This window comes from Pezoporus occidentalis, unplaced genomic scaffold, assembly GCF_034315485.1.
Source record: "Pezoporus occidentalis ecotype Australia unplaced genomic scaffold, CSIRO_AGI_Poc_V1 ctg376, whole genome shotgun sequence".
NCBI lineage: Eukaryota > Metazoa > Chordata > Aves > Psittaciformes > Psittacidae > Pezoporus > Pezoporus occidentalis.
The window spans coordinates 40,943-67,538 of NW_026915698.1; the positions used below are offsets into that span (position 1 = coordinate 40,943).

Genomic DNA, 26,596 nt, shown 5'->3' on the forward strand with positions numbered 1-26,596 from the left:
GTAATTTCAAGACGCTAGCTTAAGATCCAACAGCCAGGGCGTACTTGGGTTCTGTTTCCTTCTCTGCCATTCTCCCATTTAATCTTCATTTTTCCCCAGTTATACTTAATTGATTTTATTTTTCCCTTTCCTCATAAATAATGAATCAAAGCTTTTGCTTCTTTCGGAGCTCCCTTTAGTTTTCTTACATTTTAGTGATGCCCACGGTGCCTTTGATTCATCTGTGTTTGGTGCTATAGCTTCTCATTAGGGGCAGTATAAAAGAGAACTATTCCATCCTGTCCAGTGATCTGTTCCCCTCTTTAGTAAAGCAAATAAAATTGCATTCCATTGCCTGTTCTCATACTCTTCAGGCTGCTTTTTGCTCTGCTATGCCGATCTTGCTAAATTCCCCATTGCTAGGTTTTCAGATAATTGCAGCGAGGCTGCCCCTTTTAATTACACCTCCTTTTTCCCCTAGTTCAGCCCAGTTATTGAGCCATTTCTCCATATTGCCCGAGATATTTTTCTTTCTCCTTAGCGACGCTTCACTGTCTCACTGAAGACATTGAAGTGTTTTCAATGCTCTGCACTAAGGGAGCCTAAAGAAACAATACATGCTGGCTTTTTTGCATGTAACCTACATATTCCCATGTTTGTCTGCTGGGCTGAGAATTGGGCATATGGAGCCAGAAATACCTTGCTTGATCTAATGCAGTGTTGGATTAGGCTACACGCTGCTCCCTGACTGTGAGATAAGCCTGTATGTCAGTTTGTCACTTATGATGTATTAATGGGAAAAAAACCCGTCCAGCTTCAATAGTGTTGTACAGCCATGTGCTTAAAGGGACAAATGCCTGCATCTGAAACGCAATTACAAGTGTGTTAGCAGTGCAGATTTGTATTGTCATAAATGGCAGAAACTCCTGTCATGGCTACAGCCCTGCAGATCCTGAAAAGGCAAAGTGTAAATTGTAAGAGGCAGAATTTGGAAAGCATACAGGGGAAACTGAATGGAGACTTTCCAAGAGACATTGCCAAAGACGCAAAGGGTCAGGACTTAAGGAACAAATTAACACTGATCTGGGAGCTCCACTCTCCCTGATGCCTCAAATACATCAAAATCTGTGTGCACTGACAGCGTACAAAACAACTGGGACTGAAGTCTTGAGGGGTGGGAGGGTGTGGGTGTGTAGTAAACACTGGTCCGGGCTACCCTTTTTCACCTGTATCTTGGAAGTAGTAAATGATGGAGTGGGTGTAAGAAACCTGCCAGTTCTGTATTATTGTGACCTGATTTCTGTTTCCACCCTCTGTTTTCTGTTAACCAGTATTTCTGTGTGAAGGACTCTGTGCTTTGATTTGGGAAGATATTAAAACAGTCCAAGATATCTCTGGCCACTTCAAGTCAGTAGTGTGTGTTTTTTGGAGATGGTGGTATCTACACAGAGTCTTCATGGATTCTAATGCTGGCATCAGCTCAAGAAGAGTGGCGGGAATGGGTTCACTCTGGATGGTCTGCTGCTTTCATCTAGTAACCTCACTAGAAGGTAAGAAGAAATTCTGTGTAATGCAACAACTCAACAGCAATTTCTCTAGAGACAAAAGTGTGCTCGCCCATGTGCTTATCCTCTTCCACATGAGCATTGTGCACATGACTTCCTCTTCGATGGTTGATCGCTGTCTCATGAGATGTAAAAAGATATTAGTAGGTTTCTAGTGGGGCAGGCAAACAGTCTTATGAAGGACCTCTAGTGAACATTTTTACTAGCTACCTTAGAACTTATAGCAGCAAAGAATATTTTTTCTTGCCCTGGGAATAAGCTCCTTGTTTATGCGTTGCATGTATTTGATCCCTGTTCTTGCACCATGTTCGTTCTCTGACGCAATTTCTTGACGTTTATACTGTTCTACAAGGCAGCATCCAGTGGGCTGAAATCAGGATTTTTTGTCTCTACCATCTGAACAACTGACCTCATATACATATTTATATGGAGAGAATGCTTTGTGTTAACAAGAAGAGGCAGTTTGTGTTCAACCAGTGAAGACAGGGTAGAAAAAAAGGTGGACAGGGAAAAAGAGAGGCCAAGAAAATGGGAAGAGAAAGAAGACATTATAGGAGGGAGGGTGATGAGAACAAGATGTAAAATGAGAACTGCAGGAGAGAGTTAGAGAAGGGCAGAGGTACTGTAAACAATCCTCTTGTTTGTTCCAAGAAATACCCTTGCAGCTACATGCGCTCAGTGAACTGCACTGTTTTGTGGTGAATGTTCATCTCTTGCATATGTGAAAGCCTCTGAAAAAAGGGAGGAGGGAAAGGGAATCAAAGAGAGACAAGGAAGGAAAGACCTTCCCTAGAGGAAAGGAAAGGGGCATAGTGCGAGATCTAAGAAAAAGAAGGTGGAGACTGGGAAGATGATGAAGAGAAAGCTTGTTAAAGCATCCTTTCTCTTAGTAGGAAGGGAAAGAAAGAGGAGGTTCAGAGAGGAAATAATTGATGTAAAATTATAATACAAATTCTTAAATCTCTGCAACACTGCTAATTGCTGACTTAAGAGTGATTTTATAAAGCACTATGTTATTTTTTAGTGTAACTGGTAGAGGAATATAGCTAGAAAAGGGAGGAAAAATGTCCATTCTCTGCATATATGAAGTAACTCAGTGATGCCTATAGGAACTGACATTTTTGGAATTCAGTGATTACTCCTGTAAATATGTGGAGTTTGGAAAACACTGTGTGATACAGCTTCATAGATCACATAGTTGAATTGCTTGGATTAAAATAGGACAGTAAAATTCTGCCTACGGAGATGAAGCAGTAAAGGCACCCAATGAGCTGAATTTTGAGTCTTAATTCAGAGTCAGGGAAGTCAGCACCTTGCATTATGATTGTACCACATGATCCTAGGATTGAACTCTAAGGCTAATTTGCATCTCAGAGGTAAGTATTTTTGTTGTGGTCAAGAGACAAAGAAGGATTATGCATTGGGGATGGAAAATCTGATGATAGCTATGTAGAAGGCTTTGCTTTACTACAGAGTTATCCATAAGGAATCAAAAAGGCCTGTGGCCATTTTGTTGACTCATTATTATATATAGTAGAAACTTGAACTTCATGTTTCAGATATAAATTGCAAAATATAGGTAATATCCACTTTGGTCTTTAGTTTTTGCAAGGTTTCCTGTACGTTTTAGGTGGTGTCTGAAATATGTCTCGCCTCAAACTGAAGAAGCTTGAAAATCAATCAAGATAATTTCTCTTTGAAGTGTTTCTCAGCCATTTGAGTTAGATTTAAACAGTCTGAAAGTAAATCGTTTTCTTATCTCAAACTAAGCTTTGTTTGAAATTTTCTAATGGGAAAAACAGTGTTGTTAAAACCTTAATGTAAATTGTTAAGAATAGAAGGAGAAGCTGTAGAAAGGGGAAGAAAAATACCAAAAGTATTCAAATCATCATTCTGTACATCTTGAAGAGAGTAAATGCTTTTTATGTAGAATCCTTTTCAGATATAAGGAAGGCAGTACCCTTTTGCAGGACCTAATGGGACTTTAAACACCTTCATGACTCAAAAGTAAAGTTCTTGTAAGCAATTGAAAATGTTTTTCTGGTTGCTCTTGTGGATACATTAAAAGGAATTAGGCTGAACTAATTTGGTACAGATCTAGTATTTGGACACACTGATTTCACTAGGAATGACCATGTCTGCCCAGAGTTTTCCAGAGATGATTTTTAGACTAGGAAAAAACCTTCATGGGAAGCATGAGGGAAAATTGTTTTGCAGATAGAAGACATTTGTAAACATATTATTTTGGCTATGATCATAGAATCATAGAGTAGTTAGGGTTTGAAAGGACGTTAAGATCATCCAGTTCCAACCCCCCTGCCATGGGCAGGGACACCTCCCACTAAACTGTGTCACCCAAGACTCCATTCAGCCTGGCCTTGAACACTGCCAGGGATGGAACATTCACAACTGATAATAGGAAACGAGATTGCACAAAGGTTTTTCCTTAAGATTACATTTCCCAGTGTTTATGGCTCTGCAAGAGTTTTTGAGGTTTTAGTTTTGGAAGCATTATTTGTGAGCTACATGCTGGGTGGAAAAAATTGAGTTTTTTGTCCTCTTTCTGAAAAATATGTATATTAATACACAGAAATTTTAGTTCTGTGAGTATCTATATCTGTTTTATCATTTTTGTAGGTTCCTTCCTGATTGTGAATGTTAGCGATGCATAGAATTGAAGAATGCCTGATGGGCTACAGTCAAAGTAGCTGAAAGCAAGTGATGACTTGCTAACGAAATAGTTCTTACTAGGGCACAGAGCTGCATATTGGTTTTGCTTTGACTGAGTTATAAATGTTTACAGCTGTAAACACAAGCAGAGTTCATTTTGCTGAACTCATTAATTACGTTCCAGAGGAATGATGTGTTCTGCATGTGAGAGACTGCATTTATCCCCCAAGAAACTCTCCAGCCTGCAGACGTTCCAAACGTCTTCCACAAGTTCAAGATAGAGGATAATTCTTCTGCTTAGGGAGAAACTTTTTGCATTAAAAGGGTCTCCTTGGCAAAAGGGAATGCACAAGGAAAACATGGTGAGGTCAGGCATTCTTATGTCATTGGTTTCCCAATTTTTTTCTGTGAACTGGTTGTTGTCTTGGGTTCCTGAAAATAGCGTATTGATTGCTCAAATTGGCTTGACTTTGAAGTGGAGGAAAACCATATCATTACATATCCTCAAAGGTAATCTTCAGTGTGAGAAATACTATTGCCTTTTGTTTTGTTATATACAAAGAAACATTTAAATGGATGTTCTTTTACTTCAAGGGGAAAAAAAAAAAGGTAAAATTCTCTTTTTACTTCAGTTGCTTGTGATTCACGTTAAATATTAAAATCCTAGCAAAGATTTTCTGTTATATTTTTCCCAGTTCTTCCCTGACACTTTCCTGCATGCCAAAATCTTTGCCACATGCTTGGAAAGCCCAGGACAGAGGAATCTCCTGTTGTAGACATTCAGAAGGCGAATGGGACTGGGCTGGATGTGCAGTTTGTTTGAAAGGGGAGGAGTATCTGAGTTATTTCATCGGTCAGTCTCAATTGCTCTACTTGATTAGTTTTCTTCCAGAGTAGATCACACTGGAGTAGTCCCTGTGCTAGGACATCCCCATTCCCTGATATGTACCATAACCCTGTGTTGAAGCTGTTCACAAGCGACAGGCTTGACATCAGCAGAGGAATTAGTGCATCAAGCTAATTCTGGCAGTTTCCCTAAAGCTTTAACAAAAGAGTAGAAAAGGTAAAGAGAAAAACACAGTCATTCATAAAGCTTAAAAGCGCTGCCACCTGGCAAATAGCTGCGCATTTCCATATCCTAGCCCATTTGGCTGTCATTTCTGTCTTTCACAGATGGCACGTAACTCCTGATTGCGGTGCGAGAATTCCTCCATGTGGATGACAACTTTGATGTTCTGACAATGTCAACATTTTGATCTGACATAACGAGTGGTTAAAAAACACTGTATTTCATGGAATGCAGGAAATACATATCCCACTGCCCCCAGATGGCTTTTTTTGTTATTAATTGCTTATGAGTGCTTATGAGAAGTGATACAGGAACATTAATTGCAGGAATATCTTTCACAGTATAGATTTATCCAAGAAAAAAAGATCAAACTCATTTGTCTTATATAGGATGGTTTTGTACATATCCTCTTCTACTAGGAGGCTTATTTTATAACTCTATAGCTTGTGTTTCATGCTAAGTCATAGCTGACTTTTAGAAAAGAACAGAAATCTTTGAGTAGATATGAGCTAGTGGGACTTTTGATCTATTTTTGTTTGGTTTTTTTACTTGTTTCATCAACTAATTCTTTGAAAATAAAATACTTGTTGCAGTTGCATATGTCACTAGATGCTTACTTCTTCACAACAGCTGTTTAGTTTTGGCAGTTCTAGTGTATTCATGGCTTCCCAAAGGTTTCACTGTATTCTGTCTCCAAGTGATAGCCCCCATCTATATAAATATGTTTGTTCATCTGTTTGATAAAAGGCTCCTCTCCCCACACTCAAAGGAGCACAGAGGAACAGTGAAAGGCATGGGAACCTGAGTAACCTAGTAGAGAAATAAGCACCCTGACCTAGCTTCTCCAGGGCTGTCACAGGAGTGTGGGAATGCAGCCCATTAAGACAAGTCAGTGGAAGGGCTCTCTGGAACACCTTGCAGAATGAGGGGGATTACTGCCAACAGGGGCATGGGACTTACCTGATGTAGGGAAGATCATTTGGGGCTTCTGCAAAACTTCCCTCCGCTTTAGAGAAGGAGGTGTAGGTGGTGAAAGGGAGGGATCAAAGTGGTTTGGGGGAGGATTGAGTGTGAGAAAATAGAGAAATGAGGGCCTGGTCATGTGTAAACAGGCTGCTGGTCAGTATGCCTGCCAGGCTTTGACCTGCGCCTGATCACCACAGTCTGTGTTATCTTCTTAAATTCAATATTTCACCAGTTACCTAGGTGAGGGGGCTTTATTTTGTGCGTATATGTCTATATGGTGTTTAAATGACAGCATCCAGAGAGGCTGGAATGGATGAAAATCAAGTGCCAGGAACTCAAGTTGGACCACAGGCCATAAGATCAGTGCATCTGTGATGCCAGCATCTGGAGTGAGCAAGCTTATATGAGTGAGTCTGTTATCTCTAGCAAATATCAAGCCAGACTAGCTATTCAGTAGAGTAAATGGGTTGGGAAGTCAGTGGGGACTAGAGAGACCTCCAGGCAGCTGGAGGAGTTATCTACTAAAGGGATCAGGAGGTCCAGGGATACCTGAAGTTCTGGGGTTCCCAAAGAGTCTTGTCTGTATATTGTGTGTCTCTGTGCAAATGGAGTAAAGACATCCCAAGGGCCAGATCCTGGGTAGGCTGAGTGTCCAAGACCAGTTACTGGAAGGATCTATAGTTGCTTGTGCTTAAGCATGTGTTTGTATGCGTGAGTGGGGCAGTGCTACAGCAACCGCCTGTGAGCCTTGGAGGCTTTCATGTCCGAGTGCCAGCAACCTAGGAGAAGAAGAATCCAGGGCCACCTACTGGGTAGGCTGCGTGCTTAAAGCCAGTTGGTAAAGGATCCATAGCGTGCCTGTGTGTGAATTGATGTATCAGTGAGTGAGGGTGTCTGAAACTAGGAACAGGAGCGGGGCTGCAAGCTTCAGGTGCTTGTATGTGCAGATGCCAGCAAATGGGGAGACCACAGATCCAGAGGTCAGCTACTGGAGACCAAATGTTTAAGAACAGTTGTTGCAGGGATCCATATTATATATAAATGCATATATATTTCCCACTAACAGACCTTCACCCTGACCAGTCAGAAAGGGGAGCAGGATGAGACCGTTGGTGGTGCTGTTTCTGTTTGCATGACTGGTGAGTGTTTCTGTCTGTGTTGATCTTTGTAGCTGGCTGTATATGTGCAGTGCCTGCATCTGTTTGTGTGTGTGCCTATTGGGAATACCCACTCAACCTTGCTATTGGTTGGACCTGGGGACGTGGAGCTACAGCAGCCCTGCTTATGTGAGGTTACTGGATTTAGCAACCCCTAAAAATATTTTAGTACAAGCCCAGAGAACGCTTTCTCTTTACAGCCCTTTTAGAGAGCATTTACAATCTTCCTACTTCTTCGTGTTCAAGGCATGATCATATAAGGCAGAACAAACCCAGTAATATTTCAGTTCTTTTCAAGAAGTCTGTTAAGCCAGAGAGCTTTGCTGCTTGGGGCATTCCGCTGCATAGCAAAGCAGTGTCTCTGAATGTTACCTTTTACCCTACTGCCCTTTGCTTTGTCTGCCAATGTACATGAACATCTGGATACATTCAGACTTCAACTGGACAAAGCCTTGAGAAACATGCTGTAATTTAGCCTGGTCTTGAGAGGGGTGTTGATCAAGATGACCTCTATACCTCCCTTCCAGCTGGTTTCATTCTGTGATTCTATGGTGTGGTCATTCTTAGCCCCAGCTTCCTTATCCCAGAGCTAAAGGGATTCTTTCGCTGTCTGCTCAGTATCAACCTTTTTTTTTCAGTGGCTATGGTTTGCCTAGACTTGGGTTGTATAATTCCCTCTTGCACCACTCCACTGTTGAGACACTGAGGGCAAGTGTTCTTGGATCCAGAAAACTGACCGTCTCTGCAATCCCAAAAGCTGTTAGAACATGTCTGCCTACATGAAGGTTGTGCAAGGGTCAATCATCTTTGGATGAATTGTCATTCACTTGCATCAGGGAACATTTTGCCTCTAACACAAGCACCGAGCTGTCTTGCATGAAAGTATAGGCTAACCAAAATCTGAAAATCATTGACGTGCCTATTCTGAACAGCCTGATCTATGAAAGCAACTTCCAGCCTCTGCCCACTTGATCTTGATGTTGACATTATAGTGCAGTGTAGCCCAAGAGATTGGTTTGTGGGGTAGGTATAGACTGGTATTAGCATAAGCCTTTGGGATTTTTATTTCACCCTTTCTGGACTGCCAAGAACAAAGGACACTGAAATGACAGTGCTGTTAATTCTGAATTTTGTTTGAAGAGTGTAATGAATCCATTTGAGTCTTCTATAAAAAATGCGGGGTTTTTAGTTCAGGGAAGAGAAATAAAGGAGGATGTTTCATCAGCTACTTTTCTCTTCTTTGAACTAAAATAAGTCTAGTAAGAAATTGGAATCTCAGTCTTCAAAAAATATAAGATTAAAGCAGGAATCAAAGAGCTGTCATAATTTCATGTGTTTAAAAGCCTCCAGATTACTCAGATGCCTTAATTATTCTCTATTTTTAATCCAGAGTGGAATATTGTTCTGTTGATACCCTGAGGTCACTTCAAATCAGTTGTACTCAGCAACATCATGGACTGGCCTGGGCCTGGGCCTGATGTGGTCTTGCAAGACCTTGATTTTGAGCAGCATAGAAAAGGTGTAAGCCATTTTTCTTCCAGGTTGGTAAATTCAGCTGAACAGATCATTGCTACCTGCACTTTAGAGCAGCAGAATACTGGTCTGGCGCAGCACAGTGAGGATGTGGAATGCTGCATCAGTACTAACGAAGTGGCAAAGTGAAGGCTCATACCTGGACATTGCTATATAGTCATTCATACAGTTAAATTATTAGCACAGTCATGGGTTTGGCCCATGCCAACTAACCTTATCCTAAACAATGCCTAGGCATAGGTCAGAGGTTAGGGTGGACCAAGGACCATTTCCGAGAGATGGTATGGATGTAGCCATGGACTTCTGTGGGTTTGGAGTTTTTAGCCATGTGGACATAAACCATAGTGTGCCTGTTGTCCTCAGAATTAGAAAGCAGTGTTAGGTGTATGAGTGTACATGCAGCTAAGTGTGCCCGGGGATCTGATTCAAGGCACGCACCCAGTACAAGAGGGAGTAAAAGAAGAAAAGCAGTGAGGGACTTTTGACAGTAAGTCACCAAATAAGATTTATGCCCATAACATTCCTGTGTGCTTTTCTTGGCTTGCTAATGCTTTCTGACTGAATTTACTTACTGTGAGAGGGACAGTGCTGTTTCAGGCTGCCTGTGTCTCTTCATCTGTGAAACACTCATGCGCTTGATAAAGATTACCTTGCCCACTGATGAGAAGCCATCTCAAAAATGTACTTCCCGCTAACTGTGGCAGAACCCAGGCTGTTGAGAAGTCTTTTCTATCTTCTCTTTTCTTTGCTTTCAAACTTGTTATCTGGCTTTCCCTGCCCTGGTTAACTTTGTTTTGTTTCGGCTTTGAGCTTCCATGGGATAGTTGCATTATACTTTATTAAATGGGAGAGCCAGACCTGATTGGAAAAAAAGATTCTTTCTTTAATGAAAAATGACCTTGTACATTATTCCAGCATATCAAAGCCAGGTTTGGGAACTCAGTGGCACAGTACCGACACAATAGAGTGCTCCCCCTGTGCCAGACTGTAATTGAGACAGTAGTGTGCATGGGGGAATGCCAAGTCCCTCTGCTGCCAGGACAGCCTAGGGGAAGATTATGCCTTAAGGAGCATCGGCCTTTCACAGATGTTCTGATGCTCAGAGGAGGCATTTGAGCTGAAATAATCCAAGGGTACCAAACTGCTCAGCATTTCCTGAGGCCTGTTAGGTAAAGGGGGTTGTGCTTTAGCTTTAACCAGCAGTTATTTCCAGTTCTGGCAAAGTAGCCAGCCCAGATATTTTGCACTTTTAAAGCAAGGAACTGCATCATCGGCTCTTCACAAAGGTCTAAGAAATAAATGAGCTCCTGTAGGAATATAGGGAACATCAGTCTGGGGACATCAATGAAGTCTAAGATCTGGATAAACTTGCTCACTTGATCATGTCTGGTTTAGGATGAGTCTGGTCTTTCCTTTACACTGATTAATGTGGAACAAATCCCCAGGAGCACTGACAGGGATAGTGGAGTCAGCAATCCATAATCTGGAAATAGAAAATATTGAGGATCTCTCCTGTGTAAGACATAGACAATCCTATCATAGCAAGGGGAATAATGAATCCTGTTTGTAAATAAGCTGGATGTTCCTGTTGGGGTTTGGGGTTTTTTCTGTTTGTTTTGGGGATTTTTTTAAACAAAGCAACCAGATAGAAAAAATAAAATAAACAAATAAAAGAGGCTTTTCAGAGTTGTAAGGAAAAGCAGTTGATTTGTTCAGTATCTACAACACAAGTAAATACCAATTGGATGGAGTCTTTCTTATGCGTAGCATAGTATAGCATGCGCTATCTTTGTCCGTGAATAGAAAACAGCATCTCCAAGAGCAGTCAAGGCTAGTATCTGCCTGTCATGGTTTAACCCCAGCCTAACAGCTGCTGGTTCACCCTTTACCCTCCCCACAGTGGGATGGGGAAGAGAACTGGGGAAAAAAGTAAAACCAGTGGGTTCAAATAAGAATAGTTCAATAAAGTACAACATAATACTAATAATGAAAAGGGAAGTAACAAGGAGAGAGAGTGAAAACTAAAAGTGGGAGGGAATAAAACCAAAACAAAAAACCACAAGTAGCAGCAGTCATGCTCAATACAATTGCTCAGCACCCACTGACCAATACCCAGCCTGACCCAACCACTGATCGCTCCCTTCTGGGTAACTCCACTCAGTTTCTATAGTGGGCATGATGTGCTGCTGTATAGAATACCCCTTTGGCTAATTTGGGTCAGGTGTCCTGTCTCTGCTTCCTCCCTGCTTCTTGTGCCCCTCCTCACTGCAGAGCATGAGACTGAAAAGTCCTTGATCAAGGTAAGCCCTACTGAACAACAACTAAGCCATCAGTGTGTTATCAGTGTTATTGCCAGATTAAGCCAGACCACAGCACTGTATCAGCTGCTGGGAAGTAAAGTAGCTCAGGGCACTGTCTCCAGTGGTAGAGTCAGTAACAATGGAAATGCAGACTAGTCATGGGGATAAATTAGGCCTGTGAAGTTCTGCACGTACCCTACTCCTGAGCAGTACAGTGCAAGAGACTATTTAATACTGATTTTCTGATAAAACTGGGACTTGTACACAGGTTTGCAGCCTGATTAATGCCCAGCTCCAGAACAAGGTGAATCCATTACAGGATCAACGAGGTCATCATCCTAAACTGCCACAGAATTTGGTTCCAGAGTTGGAAACAAAAGTGTCCTGCCTTGTGTCCATATTTACACCTGCAAATAAAATGATCAACCATGGTCCTGAGAAGACTGGCATGCGTTCATACAATTCATCTCTCTATCTCACCCTTTCCTTTCCAAAAAGAGGGTGGCCCCATCTGTACTGCTTGTTATGAGAACTCTTCTCTGTGCTGTCAGTGTGCTTATGCTTTGCCTGGGGAAGTTTTCACGTGGCCAGAATATTGCCATGCATCCTGCTAACCGTGAGTTAGCATGATTTCGTGCCCCGTGCCTCTGCCCCCGTCTTGAACCTGCTTAATTTACTGTTATGGATGTAGCCTGTTGTATCTCAAAACATGAATGTACGTTCTGGGTGCGTGGAAGCCCTCTACAAGATGTGGTTTTGGGTTGGGTTCTGGGTGTTTTGTTGGGGTTTTTTTTCAGAGATAATCTTACGAGAGGCAAGTAGGGTTTTAGCCTGACTTGGAAAAGCACAAAGTGTTTGTTTGTTTGTTTGTTTGGCTCTCTATTTATCTATTTATTTAAATATAAACAGAAATACTTCTGGATACAACTAGAGAGACCTCAGAGATCGGCTGGACCACCCACCCTTCTGATGGGGTAAGCATTTCCTTTGTGCTCTACTTAACTTCATTTGTGCAGGGAAGGTGTGCATGCATCTGATGAAGAATGGCAAACTGGAGCCAGTGAAATGTGTTTAATGGATTTTGTACACATGAACAATTCAAACATGGTATGTGGTGCAAAGCCGGATAGGAGGATACTGGGTGGAATTCTATTGCCACCTCACGGTTTCTCTGCTCATGGAAACTGCTGTCAAAGCCACATCCCTTCCACACATGCATGGGGTGCTTGGTCTGCTCCCATGGGTGATGTTGCTCTCTGTCTCTAGCTCCTTGAAGAGCCCTAGCTAAATTCTGCCTTTGAAGTCTGTGAAGCAGGAGGGCAGGGGTAGGTTGGTGCTGCTGGAGGTTCCTGATCCTTGTGGAATGATGCGGTGAAGTCTGTGTGTCCTCCTCTGTAGGTAGGGTTGTTTAATGCTCTTCTGGGGGACAAATCTGCTTTGCAGAGTTATACTATGACTGATAATCAGTGATGTGGCTGTCCGTAATCAGTCAAATTGTGCAGTAAAGGGTAGATGAATGGTGTGTAAAACTATGTTTGGCTTGCCCCCGTTTGCTGGGACACATGCGCATGAATTAATATTTCCCTTGTAATTCTATACTTTGCATCCTAACCTCTTTCCTCAGTTGCCACTGGCCAGTTGCAAGCTTTCATTAGAGGCTCAAAGGTAACGCTAGACCTGTGGTAGTTCACTGGAGCTCCAGTCTAAATGTGTTCATTTATCCATTTTCTAGGAGCCTGCCTATGCATTCCAAGCATTTTGACACAATCATCATGCAGATTGAGTGTTACTGTTCATAAACCAGATCATAAACCAGTCATGTATGCTGTATGCCAGGATGTGGAGAGCATTTAATAGGAGAAGTAGCTGCCTGGGAACCCATGACTGGTGCACTGAGGGGTATACTTAGTCAGTTCTGTGTAAACCTGCAGTCCAGCTGGCTGCGCTCAATACTGGCTGCTGGCTGTTTACCTTCATGCCCAGAGCTAGGAAATGAATTTGAAGCTTACTGGAGCATGAGACACTACAGGCTTTCTGAAGCTGTCAAAGGGTGGGGGGGGAATAAAATTCATGAGCCCTACAGCCATGGCTCAGAACCAGAAATGTGCAGCCATAAGTGAGGGAGATATATATTTATCTTGCACATGTTGTTACTGACTGCGAGCTCTCTGGGAGGTATGAATGTGAAGGTATATTGCAGTCTTCTCTGTATTCTGTCAAGCATCTGAGTTTAGCCTTTTCTGTCTGTTGATCCATGTTCCAAGCTTTACTCACTTCCTCGGGAGGTATTTTGTGAGCCCAGTTCTTCACCAAGCATGAGATTTCCAGTTTCTGCTGGATTTGTGAAGAACAGGAACTGCAGACTCTTGCTGGAATAGCACAGACAAAGTAGCACAGTACTTTGTTCAGTATTGTCTGCATGACTTGGAAGGAAGAGGGGCTCGAATAAACTGCAATTATCCCGTTGTTTTATTGCTTCAGTAAGTGTTGAAAGTACTCCGTACTTAGAACAGACTAAGGTGACCCCAGAAAGCTGCATAAGGCTTCAAAAAGTTCCTGTTTTCTGTTGCGTGCTTATGGTCAAGCAGAAAAAATGGAGCAACAGTTACGTAGATGGACAGATGTTAGAACATGATGGACATCAGAGATGCTATCACCAAAGGGAGTGGATCCCGTTTCTTGCCACCTCCAGTCACAGGTTCCCACCCTTCCTTTGCCCCATGCCTAAAGATTAGGGGACCACTGGGTGATCCAGATCTTCTTAATCCTTATGTGAAAAGTGATATCTTTTGATGTGTGTTATGCATGTTAGTTTTCTATGGTCAATAAAATGTTTTGACTCATTCTATAGCCACAAACATCATGATGCATTCAAATGTAGGAGACGGTTAGTAGTGGAAAAACAAGTATTGTATTCAGCCATTGTGCAAGGTTTGACAGAAATTGCTGTAACATTTAACTGTACCTTTGGGTTCATCTGTGATTGGATAACAAGGCTGTAAAACTTCATCCTCAGTCTGGCATCATTGTTTAAATCTCAGGCTAGCAGAATATCCAAAATTTCCTGATTTGTAAATGTACATTTTAGTTTGATCTGTTTGTGTAGAAACTGTTCTGTTAATAATGAAAGACTCTCCACAACCACATAGCCGGAGAGAAAGTGAGAGGCAGGAAAACCACCTTAACAGAGATCAGAGCAACCTCGATTAGGTCCTCCCAGGGCTGCCTTAGGAGGGTGATTAAACCATTGTCCAGGGATGAAAGCCATCCAGTTGAGTGAAAGAGACAGGTTCTTTGCATCGCTTTGCAGAGTGGTACTACCTACATGGGCGTGACATTCAGGAGATGCAGGAAAGATTTGAGTATTGTACAAAACTTGGTGGGAAGGTGGTAGCTTGCTCTAAGGTAGGAACCAAAGGGAGGGAACAAGCATGACACATGACAGGCTTGCATGAATTATGTTTTCTTTCACAACAGTTCTTACTTGCAAACTTTAACAGCTCTTCTTTACAGGGTCATACTTTGTCTTATATAGAGTGCTGTGCTACACATGCCATCACCTGGTCCATGTCTTATCATAGACATGGCAAGGTGAAGTGAGGGGAAGAAAGCCTGTCCTGTATTTTTGGTGCAGTTGAACACTGAATCCATATTTATTTTACTATTTCTTCTTCCTTTTCTCTCCCATATGTGCAGTGGGACGAGGTAAGTGTCTGGGATGACAAGAAACGCCTGATCCGAACCTTTCAAGTCTGTAACGTGGCTGAACCCGGTCAGAATAACTGGTTGCGTACTCACTTCATAGAGCGTCGAGGAGCCCACCGAGTCCACGTCCGCCTCCGTTTCTCAGTGAGAGACTGTGCCAGTATGCGCACTGTGGCCTCTTCTTGCAAAGAGACTTTCACACTCTATTACCATCAATCAGAGGCTGACACAGCTTCTCAGGAACTGCCAGAGTGGCGTGAGGGCCCCTGGACCAAAGTGGATACTATTGCAGCTGATGAAAGCTTTTCGCAAGTGGACAGCACTGGGAAGGTGGTAAAGATGAATGTTAAAGTGCGTAGCTTTGGACCACTCACCAAGCATGGCTTCTACCTGGCTTTCCAGGACTCGGGAGCCTGCATGTCCCTGGTGGCAGTCCAAGTGTTTTTCTACAAGTGCCCAGCTGTGGTGAAAGGATTTGCTTCCTTCCCTGAAACTTTTGCTGGAGGAGAGAGGACCTCGTTGGTGGAGTCCCCAGGGACGTGCGTACCAAATGCTGAAGAGACAAGCATGACTGGGTCTATGGGTGTTCGGTTGCACTGCAATGGAGAAGGCGAGTGGATGGTGGCCATTGGACGATGCACCTGCAAGGCTGGCTACCAGCCTGTTGACGATGAACGAGCCTGCCAAGGTGAGAGACTCTTTTCCCCACCTCTTAGGCTGCCACCTTGTTAGTTCTCTGGGTTAGGAGTAGTTGGCATTTGCCAAGTTTGCAGAGCTAGGAGAGGAAGTCATTTTTCACCAAGAACACTTATTAGCACCCTCTTCTGACACTTTGGCACCTCAGATGAGTCGGAGTGACCACTTGTTTGTGCTAAGAACATGTCTAGAAGTTCCACTCGAGGCCTTAGTTCAAGCTGCCACCAGAGACAGCCTGTCAAGCTACATGTACAGAATTGGTAGGAGTTGTAACTAACAATAATTAGATCTAACATAGTTCCACTTCTTTACTAAGAGGCAGCAGCGTTAGGGAAGAGATGCCACGTGGAACAAAGCTGAGCCCAGAGTTAATAATAAACTCTGTGCCCTGACTAGTTTGGGGCCTTTTGCCAGTGCTGTTGGAACTGGTGATAAAAACAAAAGTAAAAGGGAAATGGCAGCAGCCTGGTCATGGGACAGGGAACGTGCAGCAGGGATCTATGAGCCTGGCTCAGTAAGAAAAAACAGACATCATGGTATTATCATTACCTCTAATATCCTTTCTGCCCTGGGGCCTATAGTATTTTCTGTAAAATGACTGTAGGAAGAAGTAGAGTAAATTGCAGTACCCAGTAATGGTATTGGGCCAAAATCTGGCCAGACCCGGACACCCAGTCTAATGTCACGACTATGAAGCTTACGACAGTCCATTAGACCAAACGGCTTACGTTGGTTGTATAATTTTATGTGTAACGCTCTTCTGGTACTTCCTTGGTTTTAATTTGTGTCTACGCAAGCTCTCTCAGCAATGTACAATGTTGCTGCATCACACTTAGTACTCCAAAAAATAAATGTGATGTGGAACCGAGTTTTGGCTGCAGACGCAATTTTAAAATTGGATTTTAATTTATTCAAGTAACAGTTTGACTGGGACGTTGGGAGTACAAGTTATTCTGGTTAACTCCAAGTGCAAATGCCAGGGATAGTTAATGGTTGTCAATGTGTTACCTTCAATTTCTATTTCATGAAGTGATTGCAGTCATACAAAATAACTTTATTAAGATACCATTCATTGCGCTGGACTGGAGACCTATAAAGGAATTAAAATTGGTAAGTGCTTTTTATTTGTTTAAGCTTTGAGAATGATTAAAATGTGTGTGCCTTTTTATCCTACTCATCATATATTCATACAGTACTGCCCCTGAGAGTGAAGCTCAAACAGGCGTAGAGCAGCTCTATATGGCACTAGCTTTGTTGTCTGAATCAACAGCATGACTAGTTCATAATCCAGGTAAACTGCAAGTCAATAATTTAGATAGCAGGCTTAAGCCCTCAAAAGACATGGAATTTAGGCTTGACAAATGGAAGTAGGGACTTTTAGACAACACAGCTTCTGTTTTTTGTAGCATTCAATGACAGGCAATATTCCCTTGCAGTCCCATTATCACAGAAGATGGAGGTAGAAGAAAATGGTAAATATTTTAAGGAATAACTGAAATAATGATAGCGTATCAAATTGCAAAGCACTGCTCGCATTGTTTACTTCCTGAGACTCCATGAGAAGCTAAGGACAGAAGGCAACCAAATAATGAACCTTAATGTCAAAAGGTAGACTTTTCTCCCGTCTCTCACAAACTCCTCTAGCTTGATCACTGTTCCTGATTTTTTTCTCCTGCTGCCGATACTTTGCTGTCCAGTTTGAATGGAGCCATGCTCAGCTAGTATAGCTAATTCCTTTGCTTGGTGTTTCTTCACATGGAGTCCTTTTCAGGACTTCTCTGTATTATTTTCTCCCTTCCTAAGATCAGAAGCACACTGTGATATGGAGTTGCTACAGTGTTCTATATGAAATACAGAGCAAAAGCAATAGCCCAAGGGCAGACTTCTCCTGATGATCCTGCAGAGAGCTCTTCTTAATAAGACTGAAGAATGCACCAAGGATGGGAAGGAGAAGCAAGTTTCCTTCTTACACTTTACTAGAAGAGTGTGTGGGCATTGCCTTCCCCCTCACCATATGGAAGCCTGTGGAATCCTCCATTGACCAGCTGTTACCTGTTTATTTTGAGCAAAGAATCTGACAAAACCCATTCTCAGCAGATAGAAACCCATTTTATTTTTTTCCCTACCCCCTACCATGAGTTAAGATACTTTTATTTGTTTCATAAGACCACCTGCTGCTTCTTACTATATGGCAAATTCCTCCAGCTACATAGAAGGGTGAAACAGCATCCTTTAGTAAGCCCTTGGGGTGATGTGGGATATGGTGTGTAGGGGATTCACTTTTTGCTTTTATCCAGGTAGACTTGTTCTCATGCTGAACAGTCAGAAAGTAGAATGGCAATTTACAGAGGAAAAAGGAAGGTTGGGACTTTAGCTCCTTTTCTTTCTCTACATGGATACACACATGGTGCCTTGCCTTGGAAGGTTTCCTGCAACTCTTCCACATAGAAGGCCTGAAATAGAACGTTTTGGGTGATTATGCTGTCCTAGGGTAGGGGTTCCCGAAATTCCAGGCTGATTGGCTGTTCTCCCAAATCTTCTCTCAGATCAACAGGTTCATTACTGAGAACAGTTATTCCTGGTTTCTGTCCCCACAAAGCATTTTGCAATACAACGTGTTTCTTGGGATTCACTGCCCACTACTTTTCATTGCCTTTTAACTAAAAGTCACATGGGATGTAAATTACCAGATGCTTTTGAAAATAATACTGAGAATTCATGGCTGAAATGTTTGAAGAAATATTTCAAAAATGACTATGGGGAAAAAAAGAGAGAAAAGACTGCTTGATAAACTGCTGAGTTGGCTTCCAAATGGAGAAGGTGAACTCCTGACTTGAAACCTCACTGAAACAGAACTATTATTTTAATAATCCAAAGTTAATATTTTCATTTTTTTTGTCTTTCAAGTCCAAGTACAAATCAATTCCAAGTCAGTTCCACCAGTCAAGTTCCATATCTAGTTTTCTCCATGGCAGTATCCAATATGATGCTTTTCCCACATCACTGTAAATGTGCCAATACTGTATCAGCATACCCCTGCATCTGCAGTTACCCTCCAGTTACAGCACACAGCTGTTTGAGGGCTCATTTATCCCGCAAGAATACTGCATGATTATTTTTGTATTATTAAAAGATGTCTTTTCCTCATAAACTTTTTTCAGTGTGCGAGGCTAAGGAAGTGTTAAGATTTGTGTTAAAGCATAAGCTTCAGTAGTCTGCTAAAAATGTGCATACACTGTTGCACATGCATATACATATGCAGAAAAAAAACCACCAAAACACCAAAACCCAAACAAAACACAGTAATCTCTTCTCAAATTTTAATCACTTAAAAGATGCTCCTTTAATAGTTTACACTTCAGGGATCTGTGGAAGTCATCCACTTCAACCCCATGCTCAAAGCAGGACCAAATTGGGTTAGGTCACTCAAAGCTTATTCTAGTCTAGTTTTCATTATTCCTAAAGATGAAGATTCCACAATGTCCCTGGGCAACTGTTCCAGTGTTTGATGACACATTTTTCTTTATCCAATATAGAAGGAGATTGTAATAAGATGTAATCAGAGATTATTGCAACTTGTGTCTGTTGTCTCATGTTCTACCACCTTGTGCCTGCACCTTTTTCATATCCTCCCATTAGGTGCCTGATGCTGGCAAACAGGCAGCTCAGGGGTGAGTGTGTAAGGGGGAGCTAAGGAAAATTGGGTCAACATGTCTGAGATGAGCTGTGCCCAGCTGAATGTTGTGGCATCCTGACACTGTGCCAGGGTATGAAATATGACTGAGACAAGCTGAGAGGAAAGCACTTGTGCACTCCGAGCTCTGCCTTCTCCTTTCATAATAACCTCGGCTTGATGGGAAGTGGCAGCTTGCTCTGCACCCTGAGGTGCCAGCTCTGCAACCCTCTGTCCTTGCATTAGATGCTGTGAATTAATGAGAGCTAAATCCCTGTTTCAGTAGTGGTGCCTGGAAGATGATCAAGTCATAGTAGCCCCAGTCACAAGGCCTGTGGTTTTAGCTGGTGTTTTGCGAGTTGTTCTGCAGGCACACAGTGGAGGTGTTACTGGAGAAGCTGTTCTTGTTCTACCTTTCTCTGGGATGGTCCTGAAATGATAGTGCTCACTAAAGAAAAGTGGTGGGCTTGTTTCTGCTTGGGTATTTACTGTGACTGTCTCTAATGAGTACAGTAGTCATCTGTAGAGATTGTAGGACCACAGCAAGTGGATATGATGCCATGGGCTGCAATAAGAAGGGAATGTAAAGTACATGAAAACTGAAAAATCCTAAGGTGTGAAAAATGGGATCATTCAGAAACAAATGAGGTATAGATTCTGTCTCTCTGCGGAAAGACAGCCCTAGGCTCACTGTAACTGCTAGAATAAAAGGAAGTGCCTTTTGCCTGTGTAGATTGTCAGGGGACTTTTTTCTCTTTCCTCCCAGTTTGACCTTTGATATCCTATTTATAGAGTGACTGGACTGAGGCAATGCCAGGAAAAGCTCCATGTCATGGGAACAATTATCGTTGCCATCTATGGGCTACAGTCCCAAGTGCCGTGAGCTAGCGTATTTTAGGCAATTTTGGAAAGGAATAAAGGTGTTTGTGAATGTAAGCAGCTCCCTGACTGGATGCAGAGACAGGGGTGAGGGTTTAGGAGGAAGCAAAAGATGTGTGTTAGCTGCAGTCCCTTGGAGGTCATTCTTTAGCTACATGGAGGCCAGTTAGTGTCCACTGTAGTAGGTCCAGCCTAATTGGCAAAAACTGCAAATGTAAAACACGTAACTACTAATTTTAGGTCATTTTTCTGGATTGTTTCTTTTTTACCATCTTTTCATTAGGAAGTTAATTCAGCATCTGCATCTTTGCCAAACCTAGAATACTCCCATACTGTTCATAAGTGACTATTTTTCCATTTTCTCTCCATGTAGGATGTATTTCCGTCCTTGTTTCAGCTTTTTGCATAGGCATTCTCCTATGCATTTGCAGATTAAATTTGACTAAATCGGGAGTCCTTCATCCATTATTGGGAAGTTACCAGACCTACAGGAAAAGAATCCTAGTGCCTGCTCCTGATTTTGATGCAAAATCAGCCATGGTAGCTTGTATTACTTTAAACAATAAAACTGTTGAAGGCAGCATAAAAAGACAAAGTGCATTTTTCTGCCTCTGTTGGGTGGGGAGAAGGAGTTGTGGATAATAACTGTAACTGTTTGACTGTTTCCAGACGTGACGATGCTAGGATGCTCTTCGGCTTCTCCAACGCTTCAGTTCTTTGAGCGAGTAATGAGAAGACAATTTCAGATGGCCAGAGCTGTCTCTGGACTGGTTCTCTTTCATCTGCCTGTGAATCAGTTTAAGCACTTGTTCTATAGAATAAACTGTTTTGAAATGGGAACTCTAACAATGCATGCTCCATAAAGCAACAAAACCTGTAGTAGCTACTCTGTGTAATAACCTTTGCCTACAGCAGCAGCACGAGTTACATGTAAATAAGATTGCATTATTTCTGAAATCTGAATTAATGAGTTTCCTGCTTTTGCCTCTTATTTTCCTCCTTTTAGCCTGTCCCCTTGGCTTCTTTAAAGTATCTGTGGGAGATGACCCCTGCCATCAATGCCCTGACCACAGCCACGCTCCACTGCCAGGTTCCAGTGAATGTGTGTGTCAGAACCGTTACTATCGATCTGCTTCAGACAATTCTGATGCTCCCTGCACTGGTAAGTATTTGGATAGAGGGTCTGAAAGCACAAAGAGCAGTTAATGAGAGAGAATGGGCCTGACAGATCCAGGAGAGTTGCAGTTCACCTCTTCTCATGACCTATGAAATAACCTAAAACTACCCTTTGCTTCTCCAGTTGACTACAGGGTATAGCCACTCACTGAATGCAGACAGGAAGGCAGAAGCGTTCCCAATATGCTTTTTACAATGTTGATACACAGGTGAAACTCTGTTCTGAGAACACTGGGGTGTTGCAATACTAGATGCTCAGAAATCTGAAAATGTCAGCTTTTAGATGACTCATATAATCTTAATTAAGTCTACTGCAAATATGCATAAGGAGCTACTTTTAATGAAAGAATAATGTACTCATTTCTCATGAAATGCAAATTAATTTCATACACGTGGTAAATACTGTTTGCTGAAGGAGTTAACCAGTATTTTCTTCCCTTTTTCACTGAAAATGTGTGTCATGGTTTAAGCTCAAACCATGACAATGTGAAAACCACATTTCCTGCACAGAATCCAAATTCTACAGATTTTATTTATGGGAAAACAGTTTTTTCCTTGGCTTCTCTGTGGTTCTCATCAGTTACAACTTTTCACAGTCATTGATGATGAATATTAATAGGCCAAGAAAGAATAATTAGATGCAGAAAATGAAATAAGGTTAGTGATTAGCACTCAAAAATAGAATTTCAGTAATATGTGAAACATCACCCTTGAATTTTGTGGAAGTGACAGAAAAAAGAATTACTTTCTAAAGCAATTTCCAAACACTTTATGACTCTGAAGTTAAACACTGAGAAACACAGATTGCTTCTGTAATCCCTTGCTTCCTATACTGCACAGAATCCATCTGCAGCAGCATTAAGCATCCTTTGCATTGACTGTGATAAGACTCCTTAAGGAAACTAGTATGTGATCGTGCAGTTAAATACCATACCACAATGCAAATGCTGAGTGGCCCAGTTAAGATCACAAAAGAGATTTCTGACATTTTTTGATGTACAAATGTGTCATCTTGTCAGTAATACATTTTTTAAACAGTCTTCTGTGTGTCTGATGTACTCAAATGCGCCAGCAATGAATTTGATTGCATCTGGAGAGATCCCCCAGAAAGACCTCATCCACCTATACCTAGTACAGAGTGTCAGCATTAGACAAAGAAAAGGCTTTGCCCATAGTTTTCATCGATATTCCTTGACTATAGAGTGACTGTGAGGACGAGGATTCTTGTAGTTCATTACAGCCTTCGGAGGGAAATGTTCTGTAAATCATGTTTCCCTTGCCCCTCCCTGTTACTAAACTCAGCCCTCTGTCCCTTCCAGTCTTGCTCTGTGTCTGCGTCCAGGTTTAGCAACATAATACATCTGCTTATTTTTATCTGTCGTAGCTTTTCACTTCCTAGCACCAGCATTTTGTCCCATTCTCATCCCCACACCATCTTCTCACACTCTGCATTTTCTTCCTTCACTGTTTTTATGCCAGCAGAAGTGTTGGATGCACAGAATGAGCAGTTTTTTAGCTGTTAGAGTCTGCTCCCAATGCCATTCAGGAACCTGGCTGGCAGCAGGAACAGTCATGGGGAAACTGGTGTTGAACTCCTGCAATAGATGGAACAAGCTAACTAAAGTGTGAGAGAGTTCATTACTCGCTCAAAGGAGAGAAATAGAGGTCTTAGTAAGGACAATACTAAGCTTGTGCAAAATTTCAGATTTCAGAGGCTTGCAGTTTCCCCAAACACTGGCTGTTCTTCTAGGAAAAGGTAAAAGTCACACCCTGGAAACAAAGACCCTTCTTGTTAATTTTGTTTCTCTAAAATGTGATAGTGCCATGTTTCCTTCGTATGGGGAAGTGTATATTTGATGTAGCGATGAATGTGTTTTTCTTAGCCTTGTTCAGAGAAATGACTAGAGAAGAGTAAGAATAAGAAAAAGCAACTTGTTTGTCTGTTCTTTCCCCTCTGCTTTGTCTTGGCCTTTGCCATTCTCTCATAGGATTTTGATCTTTCATTCTGTCTTCTAGGCATCCCCTCTGCTCCTCGTGACCTTAGCTACGAAATCGTTGGCTCCAGCGTGCTCCTGACCTGGCGTCTCCCGAAGGACTTGGGTGGCCGCAAGGATGTTTTCTTCAATGTCATCTGTAAAGTATGCCCTACAGGGTCCCCAGGGCCATGCTTGCGCTGTGCGGACAACATACAGTTTGAACCACGACAAGCAGGCCTGACAGAAAGTCGCGTGCAAGTTTCCAACCTCTTGGCCCGTGTGCAGTACACCTTTGAGATCCAGGCTGTCAACTTGGTGACTGAATTGAGTCCAGAAGCACCCCACTATGCCACCATCAATGTTAGCACCAGCCAGTCAGGTGAGGAGAACCCTGCCTCTGAGTCCCAAAATTTCTTCCACTTCCATCTCTCATTTGATCTTTGGAATCCCAGAGCTTTGTCTTCTTACTTATGTGTTGTGCCCTTTTTTATCTTGCCCTGCAAGTTCCATGATTTCACTTCTGCCCTTCTCTGAATGGGCTTTCCTTTCTTCCCTCTTGCCACAAGAGCTGAGTTTAGCAGCTGATGTTGGTGTATATGGGGAAGAATTGCTGGGGCAGAAGCTGCCCTGGAGAAGATGGCGATGGGAGATGTAGGTCAGAGAAAGCATGTTACTTCATGGTGCAAGAGAAGGTGACACTATCAGGGTTTGGTGGGAATTTTGTGAGCATCAGCTTGCCACAGCAGCTCTTAGAGAGCATTTCTTCATTTCCTCTTCACCTTCTGTGTCTCCTACCCTTCTCCACCTCATCTTCTTCAGTCTTTGTAGCATTTTTCACCCGTGCATTTTTTTTTCCTGTCTGTTTTGAGGTGCTTCCTTTCTAGCTCCTATTCACCACCTTCCATTCTCCTCATTTCAGTTCATATTCTAGTGCACAATACTAGTGGTATTAAGTCTCACATCAAAACTGTCCACCTTTTCCTTGCTGCATATCATAGTAAGGAAGTGGAAAACAGACAGATAGGCACTTTCTTAAGGTGAAGATACAGTTACAGATAGGTGCTCTGTGACAAGAAAGAATGTATACAATGATATTTACTCATCACCTAAATATACATGACCCTGGGAGGGCATATGTGAACACTGTGCAGTCCTGTGGGTCATAAAAGGATATGAAAGTACAGCTTTTACAGTTCCTGGCGAGGTGTAAAATGGAATTTTGATGAAGGATCCAGAGGCAGAATCACCATTGCTATTTTACTGAAATTGGTCTGGGTTCTTCTGCATGCCATGTATTGTCTTCTACCTTGTACTTGCTTTTTCAACCTTGCTGTTCATGTAGGTGGTCTTGGAATATTAATCTCCTTTCAGTAGGAAACAGAGATTATTTTTTTCCCTTTTACATGGTAGAAATAGTTAAATGTGTTGTACAGTTGTATCAGAGGTGTTGTGATCGTTCTAACCAGGAATTAAACCACATGGATCACTAAACTGAAATACTAATGGCGTGTGTGGGCACTCGAAGGAAAGGGAGAGATTAAAGAGTTGAAGAGTAGGTCACGCTGATAGATAGCATAAAGAAGGCTTTATATATATGGAGGGAAATGAAGAACAGCATCAATCAAGTTCTGATTTTCTGTACATATCATATGCCAGGACTGGAGCTGGAGAGAGCCACGTGCATGCAGGCATACAGTTCTGTTACATGTCAACAATAAGAGAATGGGCATATGTTGTTCTTTACAAGCATGCATAAACTAGTCGGGAGAGGAACCGTACACAGCTTGCTTAATAGAATATAATGAGGGGTAATGTGAAGAGGAGGAGAAAGAGGGGGAATAATTTGAACTGAGAGAAAATGTCTGTAAACATTTAAGAGACGTGTAAATGTTAAACTCAAAACAAATCCCTAATGAAATTCCACAGTGTAGTTGCAGAAACTCCTGCAAAAACAGGCGTCAGCAAAGCTCAAGAGAAATGCTGCAAAACCAGATGTGGCATCATGATCTTGGTTAAATCACATCTTGTCATATACTATACTATGGAAAGGAAAAGAATATATATAGACCCCAGTAATTCCCTATTGTTAGCAGATACCAGGGGTTTGATATCCCTTTCTCCCTTTTGAAATGTTATCTGACAGTCACTGCATAGCAGAGCGTGTATAGGATAACTGGTCCCCTTAAGAGGCTGGGTGCAAGTAGGTGATCAGTTTTTCTTTACAGTAAAAGATACAGCTGGGTAATTTGTGTGGTAATTCCAGGCAGTTCCTTTGTCTTCTGCTAGAGACCTATTAGATCCTAAAGAATTCCCTTTCTTCATGCTTCTCATCTCAGCCTCCTCCATGTGTATGTGGCGTAATTTGAGCAGCTGTTTCTTTCTCCTGCCTGGAATCACCAAATCTACCCTCTTCTCTCAGTGTCTCTGGGTGTGCTGGGTGTCTAAGGTATCTTGTGAACTGAAATAGTTTCAGGGGAGGCCAGCACACTTACACAGCAATGTGTGCTGAATGGCTTCTTCGTATGTTTGGGGTTTTTTTGTTCTCCTTGCTCTTCCTCAAGATCATTAGGAGTGAGCTTGAGATGAGATGGCCTAAATTCATACTGACAGCTCATACTAACAGGGCCCTTTTTCCTCCATCACGTGGTCTGTCTCATCCATGTCCCTTCCTATCCCTTCAGCAGCTTTTCACTTTAGCATGGCTTATTGTTGTTGTATTACATTATTATTATTATTACTAGTATTATTATAATACAAAAAGGGATGGTCATTTCACAATCTTATGTTCTGAAAGAGACTAGGAGGTGACAGGAAGCCATGGAGGGTATAAAAAAGGCAGACTAGAGAAAGATAAGTTTTCAGAATAAATAGCCATAGCAAAATTTTTCTCTCCATTGAATTAAGGTGACCAAAGACCCTCCAGCGCTGGCAGTTTCTGAATATTCTGCATATTCATACATTAGTCAGAGTTCTCTCAGTTCTTCCAGTTGCTAATCCAAAAAAATCCTCCTCCCCACCTTCTGCCCCTTTGTTAGAGGTATCTCAGGCTGTGCTGGAACAGTGCTATTTTTTTCCGTGCTACTTATTCACTCTTCATCTTTGTCTTCAAAGCACTGTTCATCTAAGGATGGCTTATACTTAAAAACAGTCTGCCAGCCCTGCTTCAAAGTATGATAGCATCCTTTGGTTACACAATCATATTTTCCTGTGGTAGCCTGATTATCATGTTCCTACTCTTCCGTGAGTATGTAT

The 26,596-nt window shown here is 42.1% G+C and overlaps 1 protein-coding gene across 6 annotated transcripts in view; it reads left to right on the forward strand.

Annotated features, from left to right (window-relative positions):
• The window catches only part of LOC134170463 (ephrin type-B receptor 5), a 67,875-nt gene that overhangs the window by 16,761 nt on the left and 24,518 nt on the right, over nt 1-26,596 (forward strand). For 3 of the 6 annotated variants that reach the window (XM_062631823.1, XM_062631822.1, XM_062631824.1), the window contains 5 exons: nt 1,311-1,529; nt 12,149-12,213; nt 14,936-15,632; nt 21,199-21,354; nt 23,385-23,723. In XM_062631823.1, coding sequence (XP_062487807.1) covers nt 1,436-1,529; nt 12,149-12,213; nt 14,936-15,632; nt 21,199-21,354; nt 23,385-23,723 — 1,351 coding nt within the window. In that variant the 5' untranslated portion in view covers nt 1,311-1,435. Of the gene's footprint in view, nt 1-1,310; nt 1,530-7,315; nt 7,389-12,148; nt 12,214-14,935; nt 15,633-21,198; nt 21,355-23,384; nt 23,724-26,596 lie in introns of those variants that run through there. The other 3 variants (XM_062631827.1, XM_062631829.1, XM_062631828.1) reach the window with 3 other exon arrangements.